General features: G+C 33.1%; 2 protein-coding genes across 2 annotated transcripts in view; one reads left to right on the top strand and one right to left on the bottom strand.

Moving 5' to 3' along the window:
* Positions 1-1,969: 1,969 nt before the first annotated feature.
* On the bottom strand, positions 1,970-4,637 carry LOC101894306 (alpha-soluble NSF attachment protein). Its single transcript, XM_005175806.4, has 5 exons — positions 4,415-4,637; positions 3,743-3,926; positions 3,404-3,682; positions 2,454-2,627; positions 1,970-2,397 (listed from the first exon to the last, which is right to left on the bottom strand). Exons 1-5 carry the CDS (start codon positions 4,504-4,506, stop codon positions 2,248-2,250), a joined length of 879 nt encoding a protein of 292 aa, XP_005175863.1. The 5' UTR covers positions 4,507-4,637; the 3' UTR covers positions 1,970-2,247.
* A 1,147-nt stretch (positions 4,638-5,784) lies between these two features.
* LOC101894134 (serine/threonine-protein kinase ULK2) overlaps positions 5,785-12,910 on the top strand; it is a 47,869-nt gene continuing 40,743 nt past the window's right edge. The window contains exon 1 of the mRNA XM_011295645.3: positions 5,785-6,812. Coding sequence (XP_011293947.1) covers positions 6,723-6,812 — 90 coding nt within the window. The 5' untranslated portion in view covers positions 5,785-6,722. The remainder of the gene's footprint in view (positions 6,813-12,910) is intronic.

Genomic DNA, 12,910 nt, shown 5'->3' with positions numbered 1-12,910 from the left:
TACAATAAAAAAACAATAATAGGCCCCATTGAAACCAATATAATTTTTAAAATTATGGTTGTTTTATTAACTTTTACTCCCCATTGAAACCAATAGACTTTTTTAAAAGTTATGGCTATTCTATTAACTTTCAGCTAATTTGAAAATAGATGGTCACGCATGCTCATTTTTACGCGTAGCAAGTTAAACAATAAATTTTATTAATTTCCAAACAGCCAATTATAATTATCTTCAATGATTTCGCTCTCTCTTTATGCAGGTGACAACAACAGGTCCAATTTCTCTTTCGGTGACAACAAAATGAAATCAAATTGAGCCCCAATTTATTGGGGAGCCTCAAAGAGAAGAGATATTTAAAGTATTCTCTTTGTTCACAATCTCTGACAAATAAGAGAGTTTGAAAAGTTGTTTTCTCTTTGGAATTTTTCTGACAGAAAGCTCTCACAAGTTTTGTTTTGTTTTGGCTAGCTTTTATTCTGTGGTGAGTTGTCTTGAGCTTTTTTGTAAGTTAGAGGAAAAGAGCTTGCTATCACAGTGAAGACAAAGAAAGCTCTATGCATTTTTAGCCCAACAGATGGCAAAGGTTTAATTTCTACAGGCAGTTCATTCGACTACCAAAACATGGGACCATTTTGTTTTGGATTCGTGTAGTTTTGTAAATTTCCAAGCTCCAAGCATGGGATCCTTTCCAAGATAATACACCAAATATGGGAGCCTTACTAATTTTTATTGCTTCCGCGAATGTTTTTATACCCTCCACCATTCTATGGAGGGTTTTGTCATTCCGTTTGTAACTCCTCGAAATATTCATGATACATGAAAGTGTATATATTCTAGCTCAGCGTAAAATTCTAAGATGATCTAGAGATGTCCGTCTGTCTGGCCGTCTGTCTGTCTGTTGTAATCACGCTATATTTCGAACGAATGGAGATGGAAGGCTTAAATTTTGCTACATGCATAGTTTACCAGTAGGCAGGTTTAGTTCGTAAATGGGCCATGTCGGTCCACGTTTTCGTATAGCTCCCATACAACGATACCTCCCGATATTCGGTATTTTCGTGATTTTAGCGACATTATTTGCCGGAATTACTTTAAATTTCGTATTTAATGTTCGTTATGGGTACTACAGCCTATGACAAAAATTTTTGTATGCAGGTCCAAGTCCTCGTATAGCCCCCATATAACGATACCTCACGATATTCGGTATTTTGATAATTTTTGCGACATTATTGACCGGAATTGTTTCAAATTTGGTATTTGAAGTTCGTTATAGGTACTACAGCCTAAGACAGAAAATTGTCTTTGCAGGTCCACGTTTTTAAATAACCCCCATATAACGATACCTCCCTATATTCAGTATTTTGATGATTTTATCCTCATTATTCACCGGAATTGTTTCAAATTACGTATTTAGAGTTTGTAATGGGGACTACAGTCTGTGACAGGTAAGTTGGTCCACGTCGTATAGACCGAAATATAACGGCTATATTCGATATTTTTAAGATTTTAGTAGAATTTTTAACGGATTTTATTTCTTTTTTGTTAAATTGCCAAATTCGTTCCAAATGGTGGGGGATATTCAAAGTTCGACCCGGCTACTGCTTTTTAACTTATTTTATTTTCATTGAATTCTTGCGGCTCAAAAATGTAGCCAAAATCCGTGAAATGATATTTCAATTCATTGCAGAAACTCCCTTTTAAAACTTCACATTTAGGCTTATAATAAAAAGCTTTATTATCCACTAATTCTATATACTAATATCTGTTATTTATATTTAGTTTATCCATAAATAAGTTGTGCGTTTTTTAGTATTATTACGTTTTGTAAAAGTGTAAAACAATTATACCATATTTTATTATTAATAATCAATTGTATATAAAAAAAAAAAATTAACAAAAAAAACAAATGAAAAAAAGAAACTAAATACATTTTAGCGCATTAACAAATCGGTATATAAATTTCTGGAAATTGGACTTTTATATATATATATATTTATTTAAAAAAAATTAAATATAATCTATTTTTTATTTATATCTTGGGGATACGGGATTCTTCATTTACTGTAAATGAATTTTACTTTAAATTTCTCGGTATTTGTTTTTTCTTCTTTCTTTCTTTCTTTCTTTCTTCCACACACCTCAAATGGCTACAAATTGTTAAAAAAAGGAGGAAAAGGAGCAGAACAGCATGTGTGTCTTAGGAAATATAAATTAATCGAAATAGACTATCCATGGATAGTTAACTTTTTATCGCAGATCTGGACTATCATCGGCGGCCTTTTTAATACGCAGCAATATTGTGGTATACCATTGATCCAATCGCGAGATACTGTCATAGTCTTTAATGGCATCGGTGAAACCATCGATATTTTGATCTTCCAAATGTTCACAAAGTACCTAAAACGAAAAATAATTTTTAAATGTTTCTTTATGTGCCGAAAATTAAGACTTACCTTAATCAATTTATATTCCCTGCAATCCTGAAAAGCTGGATATTGTTGACAATATTTTTCAATGGCATGTTGGGCATTCAACAAATCAATGCTCAAGTGACACAAGGCAGCACGGAAAAAGTAATCCTTGGCACTGTATTTGAGCAATGAACTTTCCAAGGAGGAGGCGGCAACCTATAATGGGAAAACGATTTTTAAATACTTTGATTATTTACGGGTTTTGCCTTCTGAATTGCTGGTAATACTGAGGCTATTTATACTAAAAATAGATGTCTCTTGAGACAGATGATCTTCCAAATGTCTCCCTACTTTTTATGGTTTCTACATTCTACTGCCGGCCAATATAGAGACTAATTGATACTAAAAACAAATTCCTCTTTGGCCTGAAGACCTTCCAAATATCTCCTTTATAAAGAAGACATTTTAAGGGACTTTGAAATCTCTTTCCCAGACCTCAAAACGTTTTAGCCCTGGAAGACAAACTGGGGTCTCTATGAAGAAATCATAATAAAGATCTTCTACTCATAGAAAATATCTTGAAGGTCTTCTGTTCATAGGAGACATCATTATGATTTTCGCTTTTTTGAAAGATTCTGTCGTCTACCAGTCTTCCACTAATCTTCCTCTCTGGATCTGAATTGTTGATAAATTTCTATAATTTTCGGAATGCCCTACTTTTTCATTATTCATTTGTTAAGAATTGCTTTTAAAGGTCTTCTACAGATAACATCTCTCTCCTAGACCCAAAGGGTTATTAGTCATTTGGAGACATCCCAAAGATCCAAACGAAGAAACCATTATAAAAACATCCTAATGAAAGACCTATTCCTATAAGAATAGGCAATCTTTTGTAAAAAGATTTTCTCATCTACCAGCCATTGATTTTTCCTTATTTCCCCCTCAGGTTGTGATGTCTTTGTATAGCTTTCTGACAATTATCGCTGCCTTACTTGTTCATAAATATTAATGGCCTTTTCGTAGTCCTCCAATTGGGCAGCATATTGGGCCACTTTCAGCATACATTTATTGGCCGAACTGGTCGATTCTTCACCCTTAAAATAGTCGGCTGCCTTTTCATATTGTTCGATGGCCTGATGCAATGTATTCGGATCACTTTCATACATTTCAGCAATGCTTTGGTGATATTTGGCGGCCATTGTAAATCTACCCATGTCGGTATAAATATCAATGGCTTTTAGGAGGCATGCAACGGCACTTTCAACATCGACCTACAAGAAAAAAAAATTAATGAAATTGAAAGTTTCATTCTCAAATGTTTGATGACATACCTTCTTATAACAATTGGATGCATCGACATAAGCAATGCCAGCATCATGACGACTTCCACCACGGGAATGTAAGTTTGCTGCCTCGCAGAAACATTCACCAGCCTTCGTCCAGTTTTTAGACATTTTAAACATGTTGCCAGCACGTTGATAACATTCGATGGCCTCCTCTACCTTGTTGGATCCACTGGAAAAATAGAAAATGAATTTAAATTAAACAGACATTTATGAAAAGACATTTACACATTTAATTTAACGAGACTTTTTGAAAAATCCAATGTAATTTTTGATTCCCTTCCTTAAGTAACCTGTGAACTTTATACCTAAAAAATATTAACTTGCCGGACAATAACAAAATTGACCCTTACTATTAACACCTCCTGATTTGCATTGCAACAAATACACTCATATAATATGTGAAATCATATCATCTACCCCCTCCCACCGACCTCTTCCATTATGAAATTCCAATTTCCCAATAAGACACGACAACCCAGCAGTTTTGATTCGATGGGGTCACTTTGTCTTCGAACAAAGGCACAAGTAATTGCAACAAAAAATGACACTTTAAACAAACAATCGCCATCTATTAATACTATATAAAACGCACATTTAATCAATATTTCTATTATTCACTATAAAGCAAACAAAAAAAACATGAACTGGTATACAAACCCAAATAACATTCCAAAGAAACCTTTCTGCTGTGTTAACTTCTTTCCAGCTTCTGCCATAAGCTGTAATGCCTTTTCCTCATTGTCGCCCATCTTTGTGGTGATAAATGATTATTAATTTTTTAATACGGAGTTGCGAAATATAATATTTTTTAATTTTTTCCAAAGCGATGACGTTTTTTCTCTGGTCTTTGTCGTTCCCGAAACGAAGTAGTTCAAAGCAATTATTCTGTAAAAGGAACCAAAGGGACTTTGTCAAGTGTTCACGTTTAACTAGTTTCTTAAGTTCATTTTATTCAATTAGTTCATTCCGTTATTTTGGTTTGTTACACATTTACATGAAAAATTTAATGATTTCGATGTTAAATTAAGTTTTTACATCGATCTTTATGTTATTCGTTATGATAATCAGCTGATATATGTTTACATACAAACATTCTCAGTTCTGCTAACATAAGGTGTGTTTGGTAATACAATAAATCATAACAAATTTCACACATTTTTACTAAAATAAGTAATCGCCTGTCTTTTTTGTAATGTGTTGGGGTCGGACACTCATAGACCACATCCTGCGATTAATGTAATTGGTTGTAAACAGGACCAACATTTTTGACGATTATGCTGTTTTAAAATTTACTGTAAGGATCCCGTCTGGGACCAAGGACTTTATTATTGTAGTATTGGCAAATATTTGAAAAATACTTAAGAAAAAAGATTCATGGGTGAAAAATACTGGTAGATGCATCAACGCATGGAAGTATTGATATGTCAAAAAAAATTTTTTCAACTTTTTGACAAAAATGAGTAGATTTTTATAATTTTTCTTACACGATATGTATTTTTATTTAGATATACCTTTTCAAAATTTTTTTACAAATTTCAATAACTTTTCATTCAAAATTTTCAATTTCAAAATTGGTCCATTGTTCCAGTCCATGCAAACATTATATAAAGCGATTGTCAAGGTCTCAATGCTTATTCCTCTGATATTATAGGTACAGAATTCGAGTGTGATTTTTTAATACCTGTATGATAATCAAGGCTACAATGCGAATCGCCCTTTTTAAAGGTTATTTTAATTTTAGTTCATATGGAACAAAGATATTTAATAAAATGTCGATATTTAAAATGATCTCTCAATTTTTGGTACTTTTTGAAAACGTTATACCACGAGAAATATTTAATATTATTATATAATATGCTACGTTTTATTTGTTTGCTTAGAAAGTGTTTTTTTGAAAAAGAAAAACATTTTTCTATGTATTTGGTATAAAACTGAAAAAATCTCCCAATGTGAAGCACCCTCATTCCTGTTGCATTGCAGTTCTACATGCCTTCAGTTTAGGTAGCACTTTCAACTCAATTGTCAAATAGGCTGGAAGAAGAAGCATGAGACATCATCTCATTCATTCGTATCAGTCTGTGAGAAATTAATTTATACTAAAGTTTAAAGTTAATAACAAAAAAGCGCTGCGCTCGGAAGCAAAGAATAACACTTCAACCAAAAACAAAAATTACCCTAAAGTTGAAGTAAATTGTTGTTTTTGGACGGCTAAACAATTACAAAATTTTCTAACTATTTTTGCTCACGACGACGTACAAATACAAGACGAAACGAAGAGTAACAAATTACGTAGAAAGAAAAAAAGTTTTCCAAACAATAATTTATTACAAAGCCAGCCAACAAATAATACACAAAATAAACGAGTGAATAGCTATTTTTTCTACCATTTAATAAATTCAGAAAAAAAACAAGTTTTCTCTAACTTGCTAAGCAGAGAACGGAAAAAATATATATTTTGTATACGACGATTTTCTTCTGATGGTGGATACTGGCCGAACAAGAACCCTTGAAAATTGATTTTCCCCAACCAGCCATCTAACAGCTGTAATATCGTTGTCGTACCGAGGAAAAAAAGTGCAGAAAAATAAATATAATACATATGTATATATAAAGAGTGTGTGTGTGAGTGCGTGTGTTTATGTGTTTCGCCGTTGACGTCTATTCGTCTCTGTATATAACTTGAGCTGTGGTGCATTTGTTTGTTTGCTAAGCTCTGCCAATTAAAAAAAGCAAAGAAAATTCCACTTTATTAGACACAAAGGCTCCTAGTGTGGCAAACTTCTTGGGTAATACAAAAAAAGTAGTTGCCAAATAAAAAAGAATTTTAGTGTTTTTATTAACAGAAATTGAGAATATTTAAAAAGATCCAACAATAACAAACAAGTTTGTGGAATATTAAGTTGCTGCTGCCGTTTGCGCCGCTGTCTGCTTCTCCGCCAACCATTGTAATTTTCAGTCATATGCAATGAATATTGTCGGCGATTATGAGTATAGTTCGAAGGATATGCTGGGCCATGGCGCCTTTGCCGTTGTCTACAAAGGACGTCATCGCAAGGTAAATAAAATGCATAATTTTTCGTTCTTCTCCCTCTTTATTGTCATTCTCCTGTCTTTACTCCCTCATAAATGAGTGCTTGGCTAGCTCCATTGCATTGGTGTGTTTTTTTAGTGGAGCTCTTTCGTTTGCCTTGGACATTTGCAAATAACTGTAAATTGTTGCTGGGCATTTTATGTATGCAGTTTGTTATTGTTTTTTGTTGCTGTTGTTAGTCCATGAAAATGAATTGCAATAATGAGAAACCACCTGAGAGAAATTGTAGTTGTGTGCTTTTATGCCTGGGTGAGAATTAATGGTTCTCTTTGCAATTCAAGTGGCAATGGGATTTAGGAAATGTCAAAAATTTGCATTAATGAAAGAAAATTAGGGACTGCAAGAACTTGAAATTGAAAGAATTTTATTTTTTAAACGACTCGATGGGTTTAGTAGCGGAAAATGATACCGAGAAGCTATTCAAGTGAGGAATATTAGCCATTTGGAGAGAAGTAAGTGGAAATTTCTTATGAAAAGTTAAAACATGAATGCATTTGATTAATTATGACTCTTTGTAGGAATGTAATTCAGCTTATTGGAATATAGATCCATTTTTTATAGAAACAGTAGAGCTTTGGTATGGCATGCAAATAAAACATAAGAATCTTGAAAGTCATGATAGCCACCATGAACACTGCTACTAATACAACATAGAAAATGAACCCTGGCAAAATTTACTCAAAAGAAATCGAGACCTTGCTTCATGTACTTCATCTATTCTAAAGAAAATGAATCCAGGATTCATTTACTCTTTAGAAAAGGAAGGTTCAGCTACTCTATTGAAAATTATGAATATGTGATCATTTTCTCTGCTAGAAATTCGTCCTGTGATCATCTTTGCCCATGGATCGCTTTTCCAAACAAAAATAAATCACAGGTCAAGTAGATAATGCTAGTTGTTAATCAAAGCCCGGATTCTAGAGGAATATTATGGTCAAATTAATGGGAATTAAAGAAAAAAAATTCTACAAATCCGTCAAACGATGTCATATCACTAAATTGGGTCAAACTACTTTAAATGAAAACGAATGGGAAAATTATTTACCCATTTTATTTGTGTGATCGCCAATGAAAATAGTTGCCTTGAAAGTTTTTGCAATAAGTCTTTTGACAAACAAATTTTTAATTCACTTAATTCGACATTATAGTTGATTTTGTTAATTATGATTCACTCTCCGCCACCTCGCTGCAATAAATTGCGCATTTAATGTCCCCAAAACGAGACGCTTATAAAAACAAAATAAAAAATGTACTTTTACGCATTCACATTCTATTCTTATCTAAATAGTTATAGTTCACCTTTCGTTCTAGATTCTTTATTTGTTTATTCAATAGTTTGGGGAAACTAAACAGCGTCTTTTCTTCTTTGTTTTATTTGAATTCATTTTTGTTTATTTTTATATTTCTCTTTTGTCTTAAATTCGTTTCTTTATTTCGATTTCTGTTTTGCTGCTCTTTTTTTGGTTATTTTGCTTTGTGCTTGAAATTCTAAATATTTGCATGAAATTGTATATAGAAATATATATAGCTATCTATACATAATCACTAATGGGTATTTTATGCATAAATGCTTGTGGTGTGGGGTGTGGGAGGGTAGGCGAGGATTACGACACGAAGATTAGAATTCATTTCGTAGAGCATATCAACAAACAAACGGCCACAACAAAAAATACTTTATTTTTATATTTACTTTTAACCATCAACAAAGCATGGACTTTTGAAATTCCATTCAATAGCCACAAAGCTAGACCAATTTACCGCCCAACCCGCCGCCATTCGATCGTTTTCTGTTTGTATTCGTCTGAAACTTTTGTAGGTGTTAATTCGCTGTCTGTCATTCGTCTTGGCTCGAGGTTTATTTGTTTTTTTTTTTGCAAAAAAATTGTATTTTTAAACGTTATGAATTTAAAATAACTTGAGTACCACATTTGTTAATGAATTGTAATTAAAAGTTATTCCGAATATGGGAAGTAAATAAGCCGGGTATGGTGTGGTGTGTTATGTTTATAATTAAAACGGATTGTAATTTTTTTTCTTTTGTATTGTCAAGTATATGGGGGGTAGTATTATTTAATAATGCATTTTTTAATGTGGCAAACTCTGGTGAAGTGAGTTTGTTTTATTATAAAAAGGATGACAGGTATTCTGATGATTGTAACCAACTTTTTTTTACTGAATTGTATGAAATTTGGATTGGATACTCCCAGAAGTGAATACTGGAATTTTGGCATCTAGAGACATATTTTTACATGATTAACTTCCCATATGATAGAGGGTATATAAAGGGCCCTTTATTTGTTTTAAGTTATCCCAACACTTATTCACTCCATTTCCTCCCTTTTTCTTGGGGGAAACTGGTATGCTGCTCTTTTGAATATTCATTTCCAAATTGAAAATATTCATATTCATGATTTGAAAATGTCAAACATCAAGTTTTTCCACTAACTAATTATATAAATGGTGGTAGGAAAAGGCAACGTTAGAAAAACTTGTCTATAGGCTCCTCTCTTCAAACAACCAGTTTTAAAAACTGCAACGAATTTTGGTTGGGAATTATAAGATTTTTTTTTTTTTTTTTTTTTTTTTGAAATTTGGACAACAACATCTGAGTTTGGAGTTCAAAAGCGGTTGCAGATGCCAATGCAAGGCCTAAATCAAGTTTCTTCTTTTATTTCGCCTTGTGAGCGTTGCCTTCAAGAGGAAATTTATTCCATTCTAAGATTTCTTCCGTGGAATCAAAAACCCTTGCAATATCCAACACAATCCCCTTCAACGAGACTTAATCTTCTAGATTTAAAGTTTTTTAAAACTACAGGGTGAGACAAAAAAACTGCAGCAAATTTAAACGCCATAATTTTTAAATATTTTTTCTAAATTTTATTGAATGAAAGCAAAAAATGTCGGAAATAGCATCAAATTTTAGAATAAGTTTAGATTTTTTAAAATTGCTCACCTTTGGCACGAATTAGGGCCTTCAATGAAACCCTCACACGCTGCCCGAATGTTGCTCTGCCGTATTTTGGTCCATTCCCGGCGAAGCGCTTGCTTGAAGTGATCGACACTTTGGTATTTTTTAGTGCCAACCTTGCTTTCTAAAGTATTCCAGACACAATAGTCCAACGGATTGGTATCCGGAGATTTTGGTGGTCATTGGGCACTGCAAATGAAACGAGGAACCTCGAGCTCATTTTTCAATATATGACGAATGGAAGATTGCGATATGTTCAGCTCACGAGCAATTTTTTCCACTGCGACGCGGGTTTCAATCAAGTCGCTTCTTTACTTTTCGAATCATTTCTGCTGATGTTGCTGTTTTCTTCCGTCCACTTCCTTCTGGCATCGGGCTACGCTACCAGTATCAAGGTAACGAGCAATGGTACGAGAGACAAAATAAATCACACTCTCACGCTTGAATTCCATTACGAAGAACTTTTTTTTCTGGAAACAATACAAATGAGCTGTCACTGGAATAATTTTAACAGCTGTCGGACGAGTGGTTTAGAAATGACGGCAGTGAAGTTGATTGCGGTTTTTTCATCTCACCCTGTATGGTGGCTCAATTTCTTCGGTTATTCTATCTCCATTTTTCATTTTATCTTAAATTCAAAACTTGAAATCGCTTGAAAAATTCTTCTCAATTACCAATTAAATGTTCCCATTAATGATCCCAATTTATTCAAAAATTTAAAAAACAAAACAAACACCTCATAACCGAAAAAAACAGCACACACGCGTTGTGTTCCCATTTTCCCCCTTTCGATCAGAAAACAAGCTAAAGACAAAACTCACTTAAATTTCTTTACAAATTTCATCAGCTGATTTTTAATTTTACTTTCAAAATGTTTTTTTTTTTTTTTTTTTGCTTTTTTTTATTTATTTTTGTTGTCTTTAGTTTCGGGTTTTGTATTGATTTTATCTTCTGTATATTTTTTTCTTTTTTGTTGTTATTGTTTCTTAACAAGTTCATAATCATCATCAGCTGTTGTGCTTGTTTTTTCTGCTGCTGCTGCTCTTTCATGCGGCTACCAGTTGACCAGCAGAAACAAAACGCCCAGTTATGGCCAGGTTTTATTTTTTGGTTTTGTTTACATTTCCATTTGGTGGTAACTGGTATTTTTTATTATTTTTTGATATTTTTTAACGCACAAACAGTATTGATTTCTGATACCGAAAGATACGAGGGCGAATGCAGTTTATGGGGAAAAAAGGTCTGACTTTTTGAAGATATTTTATTATCCAAATAAAAATAAGTAATGTAGGGATCGAAACCCGAGGGAAGCGAATGACTTCTTCTAAATATAGGGTAATTTTTTAAGAGCTATGGCAAAGTTTTGTTGAAGAAAAAAACATGAAATTCAGAAAACTGCATTGAATCTGCGGCAATAGATAATATCTAATAAATAACCCTTATGAACACATCCTTGTTCAATTTAGATTCATGCTTTGAAATGGCCCGTTAGTAAATAAATAGTATCAGTCGGTTTTGTGGACAAATGTATACACCTAGCCTTGAGTTATAAATAAGTCTGATATAAATATTAAAATGTGTCATATTTGGACTATATCGTCTACTTGCTATGCTTTATATGAGATACCATTATTATTCAGACGGATGGACATCGCAAGATCGACTCCAAATGTCCCGAAACGGATTTGTTCCAGAGAGATCTAGAGTCTAAAACCGTTATTTCGAGGAGGCACATTTTGGCTGCATCAAATTATATAACCGTATTAATTGGTATTTGCTTAGAAACATTGGCGAATTTTGTAGTATAAGATTGTTTTTTCAAACTTCTATGTGGCTCCAACATTCAACACACGTATTGGAAATTAGTTGCTATTTTAAAAAATAAAACACGTTAAATTTGCACCAAACAGCAAGGTCTTTGTCAGCAAAACGAATAGGGCACACAAGGTACGAAAAAGTCCCTTAGCGTTGCCATCTTTACTAATAATTCCTGCCGTTATTAATGACTAGAGGAATGATCCCTCTAGAAAAATGCTTTCTGTGGCTTTGATGATAGGGCTGAATTTTTGCATTCCTTCCTAGCTTTGGAAGACCTTCAAAGAGGTTTTCTTTGTGATCACCTTTCAGATTAAAACCGGATTGTAATAAAAAACGTATTTTTTATTAATAATTTATTAACCTTCTCTTGTTTTTTATTATTGTTAGGAGAAAGGCTATCACAATAGACCGACCGTGTGACAGAGACGAGAAACAACAATGTAATTGAACTCCCTCCCGGTCAGTTGTTATGAAGCCGACGCCACCAGAACCGGCATATGCCGATAACAATGTCAATTGTTTGTAATGAAATTTATATTGTGTGGGGATTATTTTTTTTCTGCCTTCAATTCCAGATGATAATGAAATTTTTATTTCTCAAAACACTTTCATTTTAATTGTTGACCATGTAATGGGGAGCAGTGGAGGTGGAGGAACCTGTGGAAAGTGGTGGTATAATAAGGAGAATGCTGATTATTGCAATATTAAGATCAATTTATGGTGTGAGGTTGGGGTCGGTATCAAACAGAAATTTTATGTCGCTGTAGAATATTATTATTAGAAAATTGAGATATAGTATAAAGTACATAACCGAAATTATGCAATTTTCTTATTTGATTTGTGTATTTTCTGTGGAAAAGTAAATATTGTGACCTCGGAAGAGGTCTTCTATGGAATTATAGACTTCAAATAAGTCGTATATAACACAGATTTATTTTGAAGAGATCGTCTAGAGAACAGATGATTGATATATCATCTTCTTCTAGAAAATGAAAAATTTCGTCGGAGTTCGGAATATGTATTTTTCTAAGGAAATATAAATATAGTTTATAGAGATCGTCTTTGGAGAAGAATAACACAGAAGAGATCGTTTATATAATATATGGCCTATCAAGATGATTTCTATAAAATAGATAACCTCAGTAGAGTTCGTCTATAGAATAGGTGAGCTCTTCTATGCAGTTTATATTTATAGCCCATAATAGATTCCAAAGATACCACATTTTCCAACACCTTCCTTAGTCTTTTTGATTCAAAAAGTAAATCAATGAACTTT

The sequence above is a fragment of the Musca domestica genome, unplaced genomic scaffold, assembly GCF_030504385.1.
Source record: "Musca domestica strain aabys unplaced genomic scaffold, Musca_domestica.polishedcontigs.V.1.1 27, whole genome shotgun sequence".
NCBI classification, from domain to species: Eukaryota; Metazoa; Arthropoda; class Insecta; order Diptera; family Muscidae; genus Musca; species Musca domestica.
The sequence above is the reverse complement of the archived record's forward strand: the minus strand, read 5'-3'. Positions and strand labels throughout refer to the sequence as shown.

What these genes read in the sequence shown, in the direction of transcription:
- LOC101894306 (XM_005175806.4), bottom strand. Translation starts at nt 4,506, where the DNA reads ATGGGCGACAATGAGGAAAAGGCATTACAGCTTATGGCAGAAGCTGGA. An exon ending in CCATTAATATTTATGAACAA is followed by an intron (nt 2,628 to 3,403) that starts GTAAGGCAGCGA and finishes TTCCCATTATAG; the next exon opens with GTTGCCGCCTCCTCCTTGGA. An exon ending in GGGAATATAAATTGATTAAG is followed by an intron (nt 2,398 to 2,453) that starts GTAAGTCTTAAT and finishes TTTTCGTTTTAG; the next exon opens with GTACTTTGTGAACATTTGGA.